The 21,661-nt window shown below is 43.9% G+C and overlaps 1 protein-coding gene across 1 annotated transcript in view; it reads left to right on the top strand.

The window, feature by feature from the left end:
* The window catches only part of FOXA3 (forkhead box A3), a 56,268-nt gene extending 42,396 nt beyond the window's left edge, over positions 1-13,872 (top strand). The window contains exon 2 of the mRNA XM_029571376.1: positions 12,531-13,872. Within this exon, the coding sequence (XP_029427236.1) occupies positions 12,531-13,706 (1,176 nt within the window). The 3' untranslated portion in view covers positions 13,707-13,872. The remainder of the gene's footprint in view (positions 1-12,530) is intronic.
* Positions 13,873-21,661: the final 7,789 nt, after the last annotated feature.

The following is a 21,661-nucleotide window of genomic DNA, read 5'->3' as shown; positions in this document are numbered from 1 at the left end:
CTGATGGGTGCCAACCAGGACAGAGATCTTGGAGGTAATTGTATCTCATGGTCTCAAGGTATTGAAGCAATGTGGTAAACCGATGGCCAGAGCCAGACGTATTCTAGGGTGCACAGGGTTAGAGACATAACAAGTAGAGGAAAGGAGAGATGGGAGATATCACAGAGACATTCAGATACCTCAGGGTAGAAATCCAAGCATAGGAATTAAATCTTTTTCGGAGGAAGGAATGCCCTAGAACAAGAAGTCATGGTATGCAGCTCTAGGGAGGAAAGCAAAGGAGCAACACCAGAGAATATTTTCTCATGGAAAGAATGGCGCGACCTACCAGTGGAAGTGGTGGAAACAGAAACTGGAATGGAATTCAAGGAAGCCTGGGATAAGCACGGAAAATCCCTAGATGTGAAAATGTGGAGGGGAAAGCCAAGGATAAACATGGGTCTATGGCATTGCACTCAGAATAAAAATGGGCAGATAAAATAGGCCAAATGTTCCTTATGTGCTATCATAATCTGTGTTTCCAAGTAGTTTTGATTTTTCCATGCTTTTTCCCTATGAAAAGCAGATCTACATATCTATGCATGTGTAAGGAGTGCTTTGCTCCCTGACCAATATTTTTGCCCTGGTCCAGCTTCAGGGAGAGGGTTTTGTAACTTCTAAGGCCATCCCTAAGATTTTTTTTCCCCACCCCGCTCTTGGGATAGGTTGAGCTCCCCTGTATAAACTGGGATCAGCATGCTCAAAGTGTGGTTGGAGGTTTTCTTTGGTTGGAGTTAGCTTCAGTTTTGGAGAGAAGTGTAGTTTCTGGTGGATCCCTGTAGGCCTCACAGCCTGTACCAGTGGGATTAGTCAAGCACAGAAGCCCTGCTAGAGCCTTGACAGACCTAGAGGGCTCTGTCTTGTGGAAGAAGAGAAGAACAGAGTGAGGATTTTTTGATTTTAAGAGTTAATTTTTTTTTTTTTTTGGACCAGCTTCCAGCTCAAAAGGGGAAACCATCACCTCTGAGGGGACTGGATTTTGGTTCCTGTGCTCTGTGCCCAGTACAAGCAGAGTTATCAGGGCCAGGGTACTGCGTCGCCCTTCGCCCAGTAAAAGTGGGATGTGTGGTGTCCTGGAGTAAGAACTAATTTTTGGAAGAGCTGTGTATTACAGAGGTTTTTCCCATTTGCTTAGAGAGAGATATTTCTCCACCACCATCTGCCTACTTATTTTTGGAGAAGAGGTTGGGTTTTTTTTCCTATCACTGGGAAGAGACTTGGACATTGACTCAGAGACTGAACATGGACAAAAAGACTATTTTTGTTTATGATGATTTTGCTATTCTTGCCCAGATTCTATTTTTCAAGTTACAATAACATTTTTAGTTAAAATACCACTCCAATTCTCTGCCTGCTTTCTTCAGCCTGAGAACCAGCTTACTGGGAACTGCTGAGATCTACAATGTGAGTGCTGGGAAAGTGAGGCTGAGAAGAGAAAGAGAATATACAAGGTATCCACCCCCAAGAGCTTAGGGCCCCAGAGTGAAATCGGACTTGTCTGTTGGCTGCAGTTTTTGGCTGGGAGGTCTGGGTGAAGTGGTGAGAATTCAGGGTGAAGTGCTCAAGAGTCTAGGTGAATTGGAGATGGACTGGAGATGGCTGAGGTATCTGCAAACTAGTGACTTCAAGTACATGTGCAAGTATTTTCAAAATGGTTATCAGGCATACTTTATAAAATACCTGCCTCCGTGTATAAATCAGGGCTATTACACTTACGTATTATATATTTTTTCACACCTAAAATATACTCATGTATGTTTATAAAATAGGAAGAGAGTGTAAGCATTTTCTTGTATTGGAAATATTCGCACGTATTGAAACATATGCATTTTTTTTCAGAGCAGAACTACACTCCTGCCGCAGTTTATAAAATACTAGGATAAATCTCCACACATCCACTTATTCACACAAATTCTGTGCCATAAATAGTTTTGAAAGTTAGGCTTCCTGAAACCATGCGGATCACAGAACAAAACCATCCATAATAAATATCATATATAAAAACATCTACTATCCTAGAAGTATGAAATGGTGAACTCCAGATCTACCATGCTAATAATTGTTAATGGAACTGTCCTACAGAAACTTGTCCAAACCTTTTTTAAACCGAGCTATACTATTAGCATTGACCACATACTTTGGCAACAAATTCCATAGTTTAATTATATGTTGACTGAAACAAAACTTTCTTAATTTAGGGTTATTACGCTTACATGTTATATTTTTTGTTCGCACCTATAATATTTGCTTAAGTATTTTTTTTTTGCATTGGAAATATTTGCATGTATTGAAATCTAAGCACGTACTTTCAGAGTTGAACTACCAGTTAGTTTCATGAAGTGTACCATAGTCCTAGCACTATTTGAAAGGATAAATATCTATTCCCTATATACCTGTTCCACCCTACTCATGATTTTGTAAACCTCTCTCACATCCTCTCTCAGTTGTCTCTTCTCCAAGCTGAAGAGCCCTAACCTGTTTAGCCTTTCTTTATAAGAAAGACATTTTATCCCTTTTATCATCTTTGTTGCCATCCTCAGTACCTTTTCTAGGCAACCCTAAGGATAACCTGCCTGGAAAGGAGTCACTATATATGTAGGTAACATGCCTGAGAAAGATAGGCTCTTTGGGCCTGAGTCACACAGAGAGGTCCAAAATGCATTAGTTCTTGTGCATATCATGACAGGAATGAACCTCACTCGTAAGCCAGGGTATGTTGAGTACGGTCTCAATCTCACAGATGTATTGCTTGTGCTTTACTTAATACTTGCATTGTACCAAAGAAACCCTGCTTCTGAAATTTATAGGGTATGATATGTATAGGCACCATATCAAGGTGCGCTTGGAAGATCTTTTTAATCAGTACAATTTAGACTATTTCTGATTCTTTCTACCACGTTTTCTTGGTCTCTGATTACATCTTTTAGTACTTGAGGCTCTTCTTTTTCTCCAAAAGTTGTACAATTGGTGCAGTTCTGGACACCACAACTCAAAAAAGATGTAGTTGCATTGGAGAAAGTGCAGAGAAGGGCAACCAAAATGATAAGGGCATGGAACGGCTCCCCTATGAGGAAAGACTAAAGAGGTTAGGACTGTTCAGCTTGGAGATGAGATGACTGAGGGGGGATATGATAGGGGTCTATAAAATCATGAAAAGACTTGAACAGGTTAATGTAAATCGGTTATTTACTCTCTCAGATATTAGAAGGACTAGGGGGCACTCTATGAAGTTAGCAAGTAGCCCATTTAAAACAAATCAGAGAAAATTCTTTTTCACTCAATGCATAGTTAAGATCTGGAATTAATTGCCAGAGGATGTGGTTACAGCAGTTAGTGTAACTGGGTTTATAAAAGGTTTGGATAAGTTCCTAGAGGAGAAGTCCATAAACTGCAATTAATCAATAAGGAGTAGTAGCTTGGGATCTTTTTAATGTTTGGGTATTTGACAGGTACTTGTAACTTGGATTGGCCACTGTTGGACACAGGATGCTGGGCTTGATGAACCCTTGGTCTGTCCCAGTATGGCATATCTTATGTTCTTAGATTATTCACTTGATACCGATACTTCTATTAGCAAAATGTCATTCTTGTTCTTTTTTCTTTTACTACAGTAGCCACTTTTCTAGCTTCAAGCTTTTTATTAATTGGAATGGGTATGCCCCGGCTGATCACAACTTCCTTATTCTTTACAATTCTGTCAGAGTTGTTATTAGGTCATTTGTTTTGGTTGTATGGGCATATCTTCTAATCGGCACGTTCGCACACAAAACCGATGGTATACAAGGATGTAGGCGCTCACCTAAGTATGTGCATATCATCTGTTTTGTGCATGTACATGCCGATCAGGAGAAACATGCATATAGCTGAAACAAATGAAACAAATAGTTGCTTTTCTGGTATAGTAATGTTATATATTTTTCGTTTCCAGTGAAGGAACTAAGCTAAGTATACAGGCTTCTGACATTAGCATGTTACACTCAATGACATATTTATTTATTTATAGATATTTGATATTCTGCTTTTTCCCAAAGTTGGTCTCAAGATTACAATAAAATTTAAATGAACAGAGGCATTTGAATAGCTTACAATCAATCAGAATGTGCAATTAGAGTAGTGATGGGATCTGTCGTGGGAACCCATTTGTGAATCGTTTAATAGAGATGTGAATAGGAACTGAAATCCGAACCGATTCTGGTTCCAATTCACATCTATAGAGATGTGAATCGGAACTGAAATCCGAACCGATTCTGGTTCCGATTCACATCCGTTTAAGGCCCAGTTGAGCCCATGTGTGTATAACACAGTTCCTTGACGAGAGTTTAGATAAGATGGGCCAGAGGAAGTGGTTTCTAGGGTAAGGTCTGGGTGAAAAGCTATGCTTTTGTTTTGGTTTTTTTTCTGAATTTAAGGTAGCATGCTTGCAGGAGCAGGGTTATTGGTAGCTTCCATTTTTGTTTTACAGAATCTGCATTTGGCTGTGAACTGTCTTGTCCATAAGCTTCTCCTGTGCTATAATGATCAACCTCTCATGTTTAGGTTAAAGTTCTCTCTTTAACCATTCCTGGGTCAGGTTTAGATCCACTTGTGGTTTGCCTCTTTCTTCACCTGTGCTGGTAGAGTCTCACTTATTCTTTCTACTTGTCGGAACGCTCGTCCAAGTTTAAGGATGGAGACCAGTTTTGTCCATTCACTTTCATAATTCAGTTCTTTTTGAATGTTTGGATCTACTGATGCTTTTAGGATTGCCTGAAGGCCTATGATAGTAGCTCTATATATGTATAACAGGGGCAGCCATGACAAGCCTGTGTCTCCCAACACAATACAATCAATAAACAGAAATACCTGGAGATAGAATTCAAATGGAAAATAAGGCCAGAGTTTATTTTATTGTCTAAACTCTGACAATAGGTGTAAACTGTGTACACAAGTCTTGTAATAACAGATGGTACTAAATTATGCAGGGGTAGGAACAAACGGCCCTCCCCTAATCCCACCCCAGCCTGCCTCAAGCAAGCAAGGCAGGGATTGTGGCAACAAGTATGTAGATCTGGGCCATCTGGATAGCCTGCCCCTTGCTAGTAAGTCTATTGGCCCTCCAACCTGGCTGGAAGAGGAGTCACCGGCCTGTCACCGACCCATCTTCTGTTTTCCAAGTGTCAGAAAACGCCGGCTAATCTAGTGAGCCGTAAATATTGTCCCTTGCCCCCACTTTCAGGCTCAAGTACCCTGCCACAGGACCCAAGCTTGCTCAGGGCCCCCCAGAACAAGCTACAGCCTGACTGCTCATTTATGCTCCTACTTCCTACCCGCCTGCCTACCCACTCCTCTTTCTTTTATATATAAGCACCTGAGCCAGACCTTTCTTCAAAGCATCTGGCCAAGGTCAGAAAGATGCACACCTTCTGGCCGGAATAGTTCTGCTTTCTCCATGGACACCTATTCATGCCTAATGTGAGAGCCCCTGTGGTGAATTACAAATTTGCCTTGCAACATGGGTGAGAACGGACTCTATCAGCAGCAAGGGGTAATCTCAGGCCAAACAAAGTGGATACCTAGCAACAAGGAGGTTGGGAGAGCAGTGTCATCCTGATAGCATCCACCAGCTGCCGCCCAAACAGACTGCCCAGATCATGCCTCCAAGAGACATTACTAATACTTCTGAATGAGCCAATCCAGCTGATGGACGCCCAGAATAAGGGAACCTTCGCACCCATACGTCCTAGATTGCCAGTCCCAAAGGGGTTCCAAAGGAGCTGGACTTCACATGCCCTTCTGCTCAGAAGATATATGAATGACCCATGATCCATAATGTCCTCTGCTGCCGACTGAGGGAGAAATTCAGTTAAAAGCAGCTCCCAGTAATCCATCCTCCTATCTAACATACGAGGTATAGGCAGTGGAGCGCCAGCAACCAATCTGCTGAATAGTCCTGGCTGGCAGGCCGAAGGCAGTTGCGCTTGAGGCTGCGTCAGTCCTGAAGGAGAGGGTACTATATCTGCTGGTCCATATTCCAGCAGCCTGAGGCCTTGTTTTAGTACGGCAGTGAAATGAAACCTGCTCAAAGGTGAACCATCCTAATGTACTAGGAAGTGCTCCTTGCTTTGAGCATGCAATGAAAAATAGTTCCTCACATTGGATACTGGGAAGGTGATAAGGCCTGGGATTTCCAGCAATGTAATGAGCTGACTCTTGCCCAGCTGGTCCATTTTTTTAATGTTGTATGCCCAGTACTAGTTTGTTCGGGACCAATGAGACATTTTTCTCTAAGAGGCCACATTTGTCATCGCTGCTATTTAATGCCGCTACCAGCTGCCCAACCCGCATGGGAACAAAAAAGTGCTAATGAAAAGGCAGCTTAAAATAACTAACGTTGATTAAAAACTATGTTACCGAACCTTATGGCACCTGAGTAAACTGATAGATTTTAATAGCATTACTTTTTGTGCCTTACTGTAAACCGTTGTGACGGTACCCACCTTAACGACGGTATAGAAAAAGATTTAAATAAATAAATAAATCAGGCTTCTTCAAATTCTGAAGAGGCTGCTGCTGGCAAAGGAATGCCAAAGAGCCCGCAGTTGCTCGTGAATGATGAGCCTCGGGATGAGTATCCCGGCTCAGCCCTTCTTCCTGACCCACCCGGTCATTACCCTTTCAACGGCAGGATTAGGCCAGCTCAGAGAGTCTTGGGGAAGAAGGCCAAACCTGCCAAATATGAACAAGTCCCCTGCAGACTTCTGAATTATTAGCAGAAAGAATATGCTCCATCACAAGGTGTCCAGGGATTGGACTTGGCATCTGATTCCTGCTCAGAAAGGTCATAGCTCCTGATGTAGGCCCTTTCAGGTGGCAGGTGCCACGGATCTGCCCAGCAGTTCCCATGCTTCCATGCGCCAAGTTCCCACAAATGACCTGAGACAGGGGTTCCAGTCCTCTCTGATCCTGGGGCCAGCTTCCTGAAAACAGACCACTGGCAACAAGGAGGATAGTGGACAATGTGTTTAAAACCTAGTGTATGTCTTGCTCAAGTAGCGATGTTAAGCCGCGTGCATATTAGAACAAATACCCTTAATAGAGAGAAAGAGAAAGGAAGCCTGAACTATGTGTGTGTGTGTGTGTGTGTTTGTGCATGACTATGTAAGAGATAGAGAGAAGGAGCCTGCTTGTGCATATGTGTGTGTGTGTGTGAGAGAGAGAGAGAAGCCTGCTTGTTTGTGTAAGAGAGAGAGGGGGGGGGGCCTGCTTGTGTGGGTGTGAGAAGGAACTGCTTGTATGTGAGAGAGGGAGCCTGTTTGTGTGTGTGTGTTTGTGTTTGTGTGTGTGTGTGTGTGTGTGAGGGAGAGAAGGAGTCTGCTTGTGTATGCGTGTGTATATGTGTGAGAGAGAGTCTGCTTGTGTGTGTGAAAGATAGAGAGAGGGAGCCTGCTTGTGTTTGTGTGTGAGAGAAAAAAGGATAAAGTTTGTGCATATCTCTCTCTTCTGCTAATCCATGACAATTTTAGGATGATTGGAAATCAAATGTTCTGAATTATGAAAAGCAGAGGATTTTTTAAAATCCTTACTAGTTTTAATTATTGGGTCTTTGATATGTCTCCCAAACACACAGAAAAATGTCAAAATAGTAACTGTAAAAAAAAAGTATTCTATTTGTTAGCTGTTTTAAATATTGTTATTTTTTTACTGTAGTTTTACTATTATGTTTTATATTTCTTGGCTTTATTCTTTCATGTTTTATGAGGAATAGTAATGTTTCTGTTTTTCAAACACAGGGTCTCGCTTGTTCAATCTTTTTTTTGCAGATTTCTATCTATACTTTCTGATCTCTTTCTTCTGTATTGCTGAAGGTCTGTTTGTGTTCTGCCTGTCTCAGACCTAGGTGAGGTATTCTGTTAGAGTTTAGATACTGTGCAGGGATCTAAAGCAGCTTAGCTTGTTCTATTTACCTAACAGGAGGTCTCTTGATGTGGAACCAGTGAGTCTTCTGGAAAGTGAGGATGCCCAGAAGGGGTGAGAATGTGAAAGGGAGGGGGTTGCTGCAGGCTGAGGAAAGGCTGACAACAAGAGTCAATTTATTACACAATGATGTGGCAGGGGCCACTCACTGGCAGGGGCAGGGGCCACTCACTGAATGAGCACAGGAGAAGCAGCCCAACAGCAAATGTCTTTGTGTCTGAATCAGACCGGTATAATAAAGTGCATGGGAAAACGGGCACTCAGTATTGAACGCCCGCTTTCCTAACGCATGCCGAGCCACCTGGGCGCGCGATACCATATTTAAATGAGAGGTTGCGCTAAAAAGCCCAGAAGAGGTGGCTGTCAATGGGTTTGGAAAACAGACGCTCAATTTGACGAGCATCTGTTTTCCTAACCTGTGCACATCCATGAGTTAGGAAAATGGACTCTCGTAAAATTGAGCATCCATTTCTCTAACCTGACTTGCTGGCATTTTTTTTTTTTAACTTTTGGTTCCTCCGACTTAATATCACCACAATATTAAGTCAGAGGATGTAAAGAAAAGCTGGGGTTTTTTTTGCTTTTTTTGTCATTACTTTTTCGAGCTGCTCAGAAATTAACGCCTGCCCTTAGACAGGCGCTAATTTCTGAGTTTAAAATGTGCGGATCAGGTGCACATTTTTTTTTCTGTATCCAGGGAGAATAACTAATAGCCTCATCAACATGCATTTGCATGTGATGAGCGCTATTCATTTCGGGGGATTTGGATGCACATTTTGGACACGCTAAACCCCTTATTGTATAAGGGCTAGTGGACGCAGGTCCAACCGCTGGTAAACAGTGCTGAGCGCACTTTACTGTGTCGGCCTGAATGTGTGTGTGTGTCTGAGCCACTGGCTGGCAGTGTGGTTATCTCATTACTTGGCAACTGGTTCAAGAGCTGATTTGGAAAAATACTTTGACACCAAAACAGGAATCCAGGAGAAGGCTTAATTTATGGAGGAATGGCCAGGAACACAGTTCCGGCACTTCTTTTCAGACTCCAGAGGCAGAGCCCTAGGGGTATTCTTCTCCAGCCCCTCCCCTCCAGGAAGCCTGCAGGGAAGAGGAGAGGTGAGCCCAGAGCACACAGAGAAGAGAACAGCTACTCTGCTCCCTAATCCAAGCCCTCCCTTCTTGTTCCCCTCCCCCACTTCTCCTTCTGTATTGCAGAGAACAGAAGGAGAAGGGGGTGACACTGAAGCAGTCACTGTAGAGCAAAGAACAGACACAAATATGAAACTTGTGAGCAGTAGTTCCAATTGTCAAGGCTTCAACCCTATCCTTGATGAATGGCACTACTGTTCACAACTTTCAAACTTGCACTAATTCATCCCCTTTTTGTATCCATTACTGAGGGCCGAATTTCTGGCAAGACAACCCAAAATGGAGTTTTGCCACCTTTTTTCTGGGACCAGAGAAAGCGGAGCAGAGCTGGCAGTGTATATCAATTCTGGTTCCTCTGTGGAAACAGAGCCAGTAGTTGCATGGGTGATTTATGGACCCCCAGCCCTTGGAGGAAGCAGAGAAGTTGCCTACTCTAAGCAAGGGCTGCCACAAGGTTTTGATTTTTATGCATAGTGCTCCTTCTTTGGAGGTATTGCTCTGGCCCAGCACCCTTCTGGGCTTTCACTTGCTGGATTTTGCCATCCCCAAAATGTTAGTGCTCTAGGCAAATGCCTAATCCTACACCCCATACCCTCCCAGCATGCCTCCTCGGCTTCACTCACCTAAGATGTCCACATGTTGAATAGCATTGTAATAGATTGTAAATAACCCTACTACTCTGTACATAAGTTACCTTTATATTCAACTGCACTGTCTCACACGTATATCATTTTTTAGACATTTAGGCATGTTCTCTGTTAATTGCTACTTATGTACCTGTTCTCTTGTTATTTGTCAAGCGCATATTACGTGCAGTTTAATGTTTACTGTAAACTGATGTGATATCCCTGATGAATGTCGGTATATAAAAACCCCAAATAAATCAATAAATAAAATAAAATAGCTTGCCTAAAGGAGCTCCGGCCCTGGGGGTGGGCAGAACTGCACATAATACTGAAGGTGCATTCACCTCATGGCTCGATACAGAGGCAATGTGATATTTTCCATTTTATTCTCCATTCCTTTTTGGATCATTCCTGACATTCTATTTGCTTTTTTGACTGTCACCACACATTGAGCCGTGGATTTCAATGTATTGTCCAGAAGGACTCCAAGGTCCTTTTCCTGAGTTGTGACTACTAATATAAAACCCAGCAGAGTGTACCTGCAGTTGGGATTATTTTTCTCTAAATTCATCCTTTTCCACTCGCCCACATTAAATTTAATCTGCCATTCAGATGCCCAGTCTCCTAATCTCTCAAGGTTCTTCTGCAGTTCCTCATAAACCACTGCAATTTTATCAACTTTGAATAATTTAGTGACACTGGCAAATTTGGTTACCTCACTCATTCCTTTTCCATATCATTTATGAATATGTTAAATAGCACATGTCCCAATACCAATCCCTGTGGTACCTCACTAATGACTTTTCCATTTGGAAACGTGGTCATTTATTCACTCTCTGTTTCCTGTCTTTTAATCTGTTGCCGATCCACAATATGACATTGCCTTTTATCCCTTGATTTTTTAATTTCTTGAGAAGTCTCTCAAGGGAGATGTTATCAAATGCCTTCTAAAAATCCAAACATATCAACTCTCTCAGCTTTATTTACATGTTTACTTACACCTTCATAAAAATCTAATAGGTTTGTAAAGCAAGACTTCCCGTTCCTAAAACCATGTTCACTCTTCCCTATTAAGGCATGAATTCCTATGTGGCCAGGAATTTTGTTTTTAAAAATAGTTTTTACCATTTTTACTAGCTCCAACATCTAGTGTATTGGTTTATGGTTTCCAAGATCACCCCAGAACCATTTTTAAAAATTGGGGCTATATTGGCCATTCTCCAGTCTTTAGGTATTGTGGCTGTTTTTAATGACAGATTACAGATTACTAGTAGCAAGTCTGTAATTTCATGTATCACTTCTCTCAGAACTCTGGGATGAACCCAACTGGTCCTGGTGATTTGTTATTCCTGTGTCTGTCAATTTGATTTATTGCATCTTCTCTTATCACAGAGATTTCATTTAGTTGCTCAGAATCATCACCATCAAATAAAGTTTTTGGTGTGGATATGTTCCCAATATCATCCCCAAGAAAGTTGGAGGCAAAGAATTAATTTAGTTTTTCTGCTATTTCCTTGTCCTCTCTGAGTAGCCCTTTCACCACTCGATGATTTGGTGCCCTCACAGGCTCTTTGCTTCAAATGTACTTGAAAATGTTTAATATTAAGTTTTGCATCTATGGCAAGCTTCTTCTCAAATCTTCTGTTTGCCTTTCTCACTATTGTATCACGTCTAGCTTGCCAGCACTTATGCTCTTACCTGTTTTCTTTATTTGGGTCAGCTTTCCATTTTTTAAAAGATGCCCTTTTGGCTTTAACTTCACCATTAAACCAGGCTGACAGTCGTTTTGTCTTCCTTTGACCTTTTTCGATGCATGGAATACGTTTTATTTGGGCTTTCAAGATGGTATTTTTAAATCATGTCCTCGCCTTATACAAACTTTTAACATTGACAACTGCTTCTTACAGTTGCTTTCTAACCAACTTCTTCGTTTTGCCATTGTCTCCCTTTTTAAAGTTATATGCTAATACAGTAGTTTTATTTAATGTTCTCTCTCCAGTAATTATGTCAAATTTGATTGCATTATAATCACTATTGCTAAGCAGTCTCACCACAGTAACCTCTTACACCAGGTTGTGCATTCCACTGAGGGCTAGGTGCCCTTCTTGTCAGTGTTAGGATCAGCTGTTCAATGAAGCAATTATTTATGGCATCTAGAAACTTAACCTCTCTAGCATGTTCTGATGAGACATTGACCCAATCAATACTGGGATAACTGAAATCTCCCATTATTACTGTATTGCCAATTTTATTTGCCTGTCTGCTTTCTTCTAGCATTTCCCAGTCTGTTTCTTCATGTCCGAGATTTTTTTTCAATAGGTACAAAATGGAAGACTCTGCAATACTCCAGCCCCACAAAATGAATGGATCTCAGTATGAGAAGTTCCGTTCTATGATCAGGGTGACCATATAGTTCCATATCATCAATGACAGTCTAGGCGAGTCCTGGTTTTACCCCATTGTATTTTTGGACTTGTAGTTTGAGTTTCTTTTGTAGATGCAGTGAGAGTAATGCCAGGCCTGACTCATCCTTTCCCACTCAACAAAGAGTTAAATGGTTACTCTATTTCTGATGGATATTTTTTAATGGTTTGTGAATATTCCTGCACTGGTCTTTATGTAGGTATATGCTGTTGGTGAGGTAATAGGAGAATTCCCATGGCAATAATTTCTAGGGCGTCAGTGGGCAGGGGTTAACTCTTGCTCCAATAAAAACTTTGTAAGGTTGTACACTGACACATATATTTCTTTTCTTGTTTTTCTTAGATTTATCCATCGGTGAGCACTATGGCACCTGGTCTGGGGTCCATGAATTCCTACATGACCCTGAATTCTGTCAGTTCTCCTGGCTCCATGAATATTCCCTACCCAAGCAATGGGCTAAATGGCCCCTCTTTATCGGGACTGGCTGGCACCACCAACCCCATGGGATTGTCCTCAGTGACTTCCCCTGTCAGCCCGGCACTGACTCCACTGGGGACTCAGGCAGCAGCCATCAGTTCTCTGTCTCCTTATCAGAACATGAGCCAAGTCATGGCCCCATTAGGTTACTCACCATCTAGCATCAACAGACCCAAGGAGATCACCAAACCATATCGGCGGACCTTGACTCATGCCAAGCCACCCTATTCCTACATCTCCCTAATCACCATGGCAATCCAGCAAGCTCCCAGCAAGATGCTGACCTTGAATGAGATCTACCAATGGATCATGGACCTCTTCCCTTACTACAGGGAGAATCAGCAGCGGTGGCAGAATTCCATCCGCCATTCCCTCTCCTTCAATGACTGCTTTGTGAAGGTGGCTCGATCTCCTGATAAGCCTGGCAAAGGCTCCTACTGGGCCCTGCACCCCAACTCTGGCAACATGTTTGAGAATGGCTGCTATCTCCGCAGGCAAAAACGCTTCAAGCTGGAAGACAAAGCCAAGAAGCCACCTTTGAAGACTTCTCCATCTCGGGAAGCTGCAACCAAGCATTTAGGAGGTCACCCTGAAGGTCAGAGTCCAAATGCTGGCTCAGAAGGGGCTGAATCAGGCCATTCAGATACCTCCCATGGATCTGAAGAACAGAGAAGCTTGGTTCAAATAGATTGTTCTGGTGGGCAGGGGTCCCCTCCCACCTCTGAGAGTTCTCCCATCCCCATAGCCCAGTCCATGAGCAGCCATTTCTTTTCCACCTCCATCACTAACATGGACCTTCCAAATGATCTCAAAATGGACCCTCAGTATAACTTCAATCACCCCTTTTCCATTACTAATCTGATGTCTTCAGAACAGAACCACAAGATGGACCTTAAGTCCTACGAGCAAGCTATGGCCTACAGCAGCTTTGGTTCCTCCCCAATGGAAAGCAAGCACACCTATGAACCGGCCACTTCTCTCAGTGAGACAGGATCATATTATCAGAGCCTGTACAGCAGATCTCTCCTCAATGCATCATAAAGTTTTCAAAGTACAGGAAATTATTGAGTTCCAGAAAAAAAGAAGAAAAGCTAGGAATGTAAATAAAGACCAAAAATCAGAACAAAAAAAAAAAAAAGAGTTTTAAACACTGTATTTAATTCCTGCATGGACATAAACCAAAGATTTTCTGTTGTTCGAAGTCTCCGGCATCGGTCCATGGAAGAGGGAAGGAAGGGAGGAAAGGGGGCAGGAAAAGGGATGAGGGAAGGAAAAACTTGAGAAACCGAATGCTCCATTGTTGAGCTTCGTAGGACCTATATGATATATTCTGCCTCAGCCCCTCTCTGCTTTCCAGTACAAAGAAGAATTATCCTAGCCCTGGCCTTGACTTTAAGGAAGCTTTTTACTGCTGTGGACTACTTAAAAAGGATCCATGGCAAGTAGCAACATGCCCTGTGTCAATTAAACATTGTTTTCAATGCCATTAGTTTTACAGTCCTTTTCAGTCCCCCTGTTCTTGCCCTCCATAGTTATATAGTTGGTGGGGTTAAAAAGAAACCAAGGTCTGTAGACTCCAACCTACTTCTGAATGCACAACTCTCTCTACAATCTCTTGCAGTGGACACACTGAGCATGTGCTGCAAATTACACCATGCTCACTGGTTATTTGATTCATGCAATGTGAGTGTGGTGACATCATAGTCATGGGGACCAATCGGATCGGATTTGTTGTGCTTTGGTCTGTTAACGTAGCTTCTGCCTTAGGTGCACAATTGTTTCTGAAGGAACAGGATAGAGAAATTTTCAACTAACAGCTTAATAGTAAGATTTAGAATAATTTAGGATGTGTTGTATATGTCAGCAGAACGTTAAGTGTGTGTAAAGTGCTATACACTTTTAAAACAAAAAAAATGTCAAAAACCTCAAAGTCTGAAGGTTCAAAACACACACACACACAGATTCCCCGTAAAGGCCATTCAGGTAGGACCTGGCCTCTTGATCCCCCACCTCCCCCACAAAATCCTTGGGTTACCAGTTCTGATTTAGAACTTCAGTACATCCCCTCAGATATTCTAAATTAATAGCAGGGACCTCCCAGAGGATCTGAAGGAATTGGTCCAAGTGAAAGCAAACTGTCATTAAACTGTCCAACAGTCCCATCTCTCTCTGCTCTCTCCCATTATACATCTCACCTCTCTACAGTACGCACAATGTGTTGACTAACATATGCAGAGCCTGAACAATGTCTTCAGAAAGCATTTGTACTGGACGCAGAGAAATGACTCATTGCAACAAGAAGGGGGCAGAGGGATATGGAGTTAATACAAAGTGAACTGGTCTGGTTCCAAGACTCTGGCTCCTGTGAAAGGCAAAGTAATCACACAGGATGTCCTGTCACCTAACATCTGCACCGGTTTTAATATTAAAATAAAACCGGTTGATCCTGTTTCTCTCTTTAACTGTCCTTGTAGTAATTGCAAGCAGATTATGATGTGATGTCATACACTGTCACTGGTTGCACCCGCATAGTGATCTGATTGCACATCCGAGCATGCTGGGCAGTCACATGATGCTGTCTAACCAGCCACAATGCTTGATTATTGTCAACTATTATATAAATCTCCTGAGGGGCAACCACAAGGAAAACCTCAAAAGAAAGGGATTTATTGATTAAAAAAAAAGGAAAACTTAAACAGAGGAAAAAAGGGTAAGCTCTGTCCTTCTGCTTTGTAAAGCCCATAGAAAGTTCAGTTGGAAGGGGCAAGAGTCTGGAGGTGCAGAGAGCAATGTTTAAAGCCATTTCCACAGAAATGGACTCTTTGAAAATTGCCCAACCCCCATGTGGGTAAAATTACATATGTTGTTCGACAATGCACATAATTTTGCATACATTGTTTGGAGGTGTTGCCACAGGCAGGGTTAGGTCAGGGGAGGCAACAACATGCCTTGGTTTGAGTTTTCAAAACTGCATGTGTTGTTTTGGCCAAAAAAAGTATTCAAAGAGAAAGCAAATAGAAATCTCTGTGAGTACTTTTACCTGGGGCAATAATCAAAGCAAAACTACCTATGTAATTTTGCTTTGATTATTGGTGCAAACTCCATGGGTAAAAACTGTACATGGAGTTTACACCTATGCAAGCAGTTTAATTATTGCTTCTGCAATCTTCAGGTACAAGTTAGTGTCCTGTACTAAATTCAGGTCAGCAGCCATTTTATGGATTACTGAAACAGGAATTACTAATACCATGTCTGCCAAAGCCCAACAGTGTCCAACTGAGACATTATTTCCTGTTTCAAAAAGCCACAAAATGGCTGCCACTCAGATCTAATTTAAGGCAGATATGGATCGAAATATTGGATAATGGGTATGTCATTCTTTTTTATTGGCTTGAGTGCTTAAGTTTTCTTTCCTATTTAAGGCAGAGCTGGACAAAGATATCCCTGGGCTAGAGTGGTCAACAAGTCCATGTCATGAATGATAGGCTTAACCAGACCTGATTCCACTCCCCCAACCCCCAACCCCCAAGTGCAGCCATGGGGCTTGGTATTCCATCTTTACTTAGGTAGAACAATGACTCCATGTCACAGTAGAGGAGTAGCCTAATGGTTAGAGCAGTGTGTTATAAACTAGGGAAGTCAGGGGTCACATCCTGCTGCTGCTCCTTGTGACCTTGGGTGAGTCACTTCATTCTCACTTGTCTCAGGTACACATTTAGAGTACAAGCCCACTAGGAACAGAGACATAGCTACAGTACCTGAATGTAATCCCCTTTTGAAGTGCCTGAAAGGTGGAATATAAATAAAATAGATGCAATTAGGAGTAAAACCAGCACTGGCTCAGCATGACCTCTGTGATAGGGAGTTGCTGCCTGGCAATGCTAACCTCAAGTGTTGTTGCTGCCTACAGTTTGCCCCACTAAACAAAGCACCAAAATATGAATCCCAATCATTCAAGATATTTCTTAGTTACAGAAGGGATTTTTTTAAAATAATGGATAAAGATGTTTGTTCATTGTATTCAGCCTTCTCTCCTGCTCAGTCCCTTACATATCTGTTTCCAGTGAGGCTTTTAGTAGTAAAGGACCTAGCCTTATTTTGCACTTTTGCCTTCCCTGCCTCCTTAAATGGTACTGGGATGCTTGCCAGCCGGGGGGCTGGTGGGGCACCCTCAGTACCACTCGTTGACCAGCAGGGGCTTCCACAGTCGTGGCAGCTGCCTTTCCTCTCTCCTGAGCACACAAACCTCCGTATTATGTTTGGGCCCAACTGAGCCAGACAAATGGTGGTCCCGAACCTGAGACCTCCTGTGCTACAGCCTTCAATGGAAGAAACCATAATTGGATCCAAAGACTCTTATTATCGAAACTTCTAAAAATGGTTCCCATGTTGTTAAGGTAAAATTTAGCTTTAATTAGCAAGCTCTTGCAGTAGTCATGAGGCACCAATCAGAAAACTTCAGCTCTGTTACTTATTGCCAGAACATCAAAGTCATTGTGCCTTACCATTGCCTACCAAATTAAAACTGTTACGAACTGTGATTTGGAGGACTTCTCATTCTCTGTGTTTGTGAAGGGAATGGGAGAAGGTTCTGTCACTTCTCCAGCTGAGAGCCACTGGTCTGGGCTGTGCTTTGAAAGTCCAGGCCATGCGATGGCTGTACTGCCCAGGGAATGTCAGCGTTTTACACACTGTATAAAGATGTTACTGTTTTAGGGATGCAACTCTGCTTTTTAAGGGAGGAAAAAGTGTAAACATTTTTTTTGGAAAAAAAAAAAAGCTTTATATTTAAATATGTACTTTGGAAAATGGGATAATAGAGTTTAATATATATTACACTTTAGAAACCATGGGTTTATTTTAAGGATTTGTTTTGTTTTTTTGTTATTAAAGATAATTTTAAACTACCATTAAGTGTCTTTAGAGTATTTATCAATCTATGGGAATGTATAAAGTTCTGTATGCTACCCAACTCACTACCTCAGTGGTTCTCAGCCTTTTTCCATTGTGACATACCTGACAGACAATGCTCAAGTGCATGACACATTCTATACTACACGCCACAGTTGAACTAAGGAAAATCCTAATAGTATTATACTGTCAAAAGTGGCACAAAAGAAAGATACAATATTCATAACAATGTATTTTTTTACAAGCTGTTATTGACATTATAGTTATTACGTTTTATTTTTTTCACAAAGGTTTTAATGCTTACATCACCAGGGAGAAGTCTGGGGTTGAAGGGTAGACAAACTCTCATGCATTTCCTTGTCAACATCGAAAATATTTTGTCCTATTCTGGAGTTTATACAGAGCAGAATTAGGATGTTTTTTCCATTTCAACTCACCATCGGAAAAAATATATATATACCAATTCAAGTATCACCACCATAACAGCAACCCAAAATCCCTCCACTGCCAGACACTTTGTGAAGAAACACAAAAAAACCTGCAAAACAGACACGCAGACGCAAGTACACAAAGATAAAAGAAATGCACATTCCCAAAGCCGACATATTCCAATCACTAAAAACTGAAACTAACATCTTTTCCTAAATTGGCTGTACAGGTAGTTTTATTTTTCTAATCAGGGTATTCCGGGTCTCTCATTTCCACTTTCGTTTTGCTGGTCTAAGTCCTTTCATAGAATGGAGGAGTCTTGTCCTAGTTAGAACAGCTATAAATCCCATTTCTCTCACTCATGCCTGTGACCGCATGCAATGCATTTAACCCTCCATTGCCTCAGAGCCCTATTTTTTCCATAAACACAGGGATGGTAACTTTCAAATAGGTGTGCGGGTGCACATATACATGTGTACATGGGCGTGCAGCCAGATACCTGGCAATTTTATACGCTTCACGCTCATACGGGCGCATGTTATAAAATAGCCCTGGCGCGCGTTTGTGTGCTCCTAATTTTACAAGTGTGAGCGCACAGCTGCGTAATGACGGCTTTGAGCCGTGCAAGTGAGGGAAATTTATAACAGGTGCACATCCACGCCATGACCAGTTTCACCAGTCCGTCCACCACTCAGCCCAGTCTACAGCTAGGTCCTCCAAATCCCTCTGATTGTTTAGCCTGCACTCCCCCCCAGTTAACTCATAGCCCCTCAAACACCTTAGAGATGCCTGGAAATGGTTTTATTGAGACTTAACACCTCCTCCAAAGCAGAATTTCTATGCTCCAATATACCCGGTCGTGCACCCAGGTGCCTAGGTATTTGCACACATATCTCTTGGTGCCGCCCTGGAATGCCCGCACTCTGCACACACCAAGCCCACATTCAGCCCCTTTTTTCCCTGATGCGAGATATTCATGCATTGGAACTTGTGCATGCATGTGGGCGGCTTATAAAATCAGGTGGATGCGTGCACATGCTAGGTGCGCACCCATCTCCTGTGTGCACGTGGGCGGCTTATAAAATCAGGTGGATACGTGCGCGTGCTATGTGCGCACCCATCTCTTGCGTGCACGTGGGCGGCTTATAAAATCAGGTGGATGCGTGCACGTGCTAGGTGCGCACCCATCTCTTGCGTGCACGTGGGCGGCTTATAAAATCAGGTGGATGCGTGCGCGTGCTAGGTGCGCACCCATCTCTTGCGTGCACGTGGGCGGCTTATAAAATCAGGTGGATGCGTGCGCGTGCTAGGTGCGCACCCATCTCCTGCGTGCACGTGGGCGGCTTATAAAATCAGGTGGATACGGGCACGTGCTAGGTGGGCACCCATCTCCTGCGTGCACGTGGGCGGCTTATAAAATCAGGTGGATGCGTGCACGTGCTAGGTGCGCACCCATCTCCTGCGTGCACGTGGGTGGCTCAGCTTATAAAATCAGGTGGATACGGGCACGTGCTAGGTGCGCACCCATCTCTTGCGTACATGTGGGCAGCTCAGCTTATAAAATCAGGTGGATACGTGCACGTGCTAGGTGCGCATCCATCTCTTGCGTGCACGTGGGCAGCTTATAAAATCAGGTGGATACGGGCATGTGCTAGGTGCGCACCCATCTCTTATGTGCACGTGGGCAGCTTATAAAATCAGGTGGATACGTGCATGTGCTAGGTGCGCACCCATCTCTTGCGAGCACGTGGGCGGCTTATAAAATCAGGTGGATACGGGCATGTGCTAGGTGCGCATCCATCTCCTGCGTGCACGTGGGCAGCTTATAAAATCAGGTGGATGCGTGCACGTGCTAGGTGCGCACCCATCTCTTGCGTGCATGGGGGCGGCTTATAAAATCAGGTGGATACGGGCATGTGCTAGGTGCGCACCCATCTCTTGCGTGCACGTGGGCGGCTTATAAAATCAGGTGGATACGGGCATGTGCTAGGTGCGCATCCATCTCCTGCGTGCACGTGGGCAGCTTATAAAATCAGGTGGATGCGTGCACGTGCTAGGTGCGCACCCATCTCTTGCGTGCACGTGGGCGGCTTATAAAATCAGGTGGATACGGGCATGTGCTAGGAGCGCACCCATCTCTTGTGTGCACGTGGGCGGCTTATAAAATCAGGTGGATACGTGCATGTGCTAGGTGCGCACTCATCTCTTATGTGCACGTGGGCGGCTTATAAAATCAGGTGGATACGTGCATGTGCTAGGTGCGCACCCATCTCTTGCGTGCACGTGGGCGGCTTATAAAATCAGGTGGATACGTGCACGTGCTAGGTGTGCACCCATCTCTTGCGTGCATGTGGGCGGCTTATAAAATCAGGTGGATGCGTGCACGTGCTTGGTGCGCACCCATCTCCTGCGTGCACGTGGGCGGCTTATAAAATCAGGTGGATGCGTGCACGTGCTAGGTGCGCTCCCATCTCCTGCGTGCACGTGGGCGGCTTATAAAATCAGGTGGATGCGTGCACGTGCTAGGTGCGCACCCATCTCCTGCGTGCACGTGGGCGGCTTATAAAATCAGGTGGATACGGGCACGTGCTAGGTGCGCACCCATCTCTTGCGTGCACGTGGGCGGCTTATAAAATCAGGTGGATACGGGCATGTGCTAGGTGCGCACCCATCTCTTATGTGCACGTGGGCGGCTTATAAAATCAGGTGGATACGTGCACGTGCTAGGTGCGCACCCATCTCCTGCGTGCACGTGGGCGGCTTATAAAATCAGGTGGATACGTGCACGTGCTAGGTGCGCACCCATCTCTTGCGTGCACGTGGCCGGCTTATAAAATCAGGTGGATACGGGCACGTGCTAGGTGCGCACCCATCTCTTGCGTGCACGTGGGCGGCTTATAAAATCAGGTGGATACGGGCACGTGCTAGGTGCGCACCCATCTCCTGCGTGCACGTGGGCGGCTTATAAAATCAGGTGGATATGGGCACGTGCTAGGTGCGCACCCATCTCTTGCGTGCACATGGGCAGCTCAGCTTATAAAATCAGGTGGATACGGGCACGTGCTAGGTGCGCACCCATCTCTTATGTGCACGTGGGCGGCTTATAAAATCAGGTGGATACGTGCACGTGCTAGGTGCGCACCCATCTCCTGCGTGCACGTGGGCGGCTTATAAAATCAGGTGGATACGTGCACGTGCTAGGTGCGCACCCATCTCTTGCGTGCACGTGGCCGGCTTATAAAATCAGGTGGATACGGGCACGTGTTAGGTGCGCACCCATCTCTTGCGTGCACGTGGGCAGCTCAGCTTATAAAATCAGGTGGATACGGGCACGTGCTAGGTGCGCACCCATCTCTTATGTGCACATGGGTGGCTTATAAAATCAGGTGGATACGGGCACGTGCTAGGTGCGCACCCATCTCTTGCGTGCACGTGGGCAGCTCAGCTTATAAAATCAGGTGGATACGGGCACGTGCTAGGTGCGCACCCATCTCTTATGTGCACATGGGTGGCTTATAAAATCAGGTGGATGCGTGCACGTGCTAGGTGCGCACCCATCTCTTATGTGCACGTGGGCAGCTTATAAAATCAGGTGGATACGTGCATGTGCTAGGTGCGCACCCATCTCTTGCGTGCACGTGGGCGGCTTATAAAAT

This window comes from Rhinatrema bivittatum, chromosome 11 (assembly GCF_901001135.1).
Source record: "Rhinatrema bivittatum chromosome 11, aRhiBiv1.1, whole genome shotgun sequence".
Classification (NCBI taxonomy): Eukaryota; Metazoa; Chordata; class Amphibia; order Gymnophiona; family Rhinatrematidae; genus Rhinatrema; species Rhinatrema bivittatum.
Note: the sequence above shows the minus strand (reverse complement) of the source record. Positions and strands in the feature narration are given on the sequence as shown.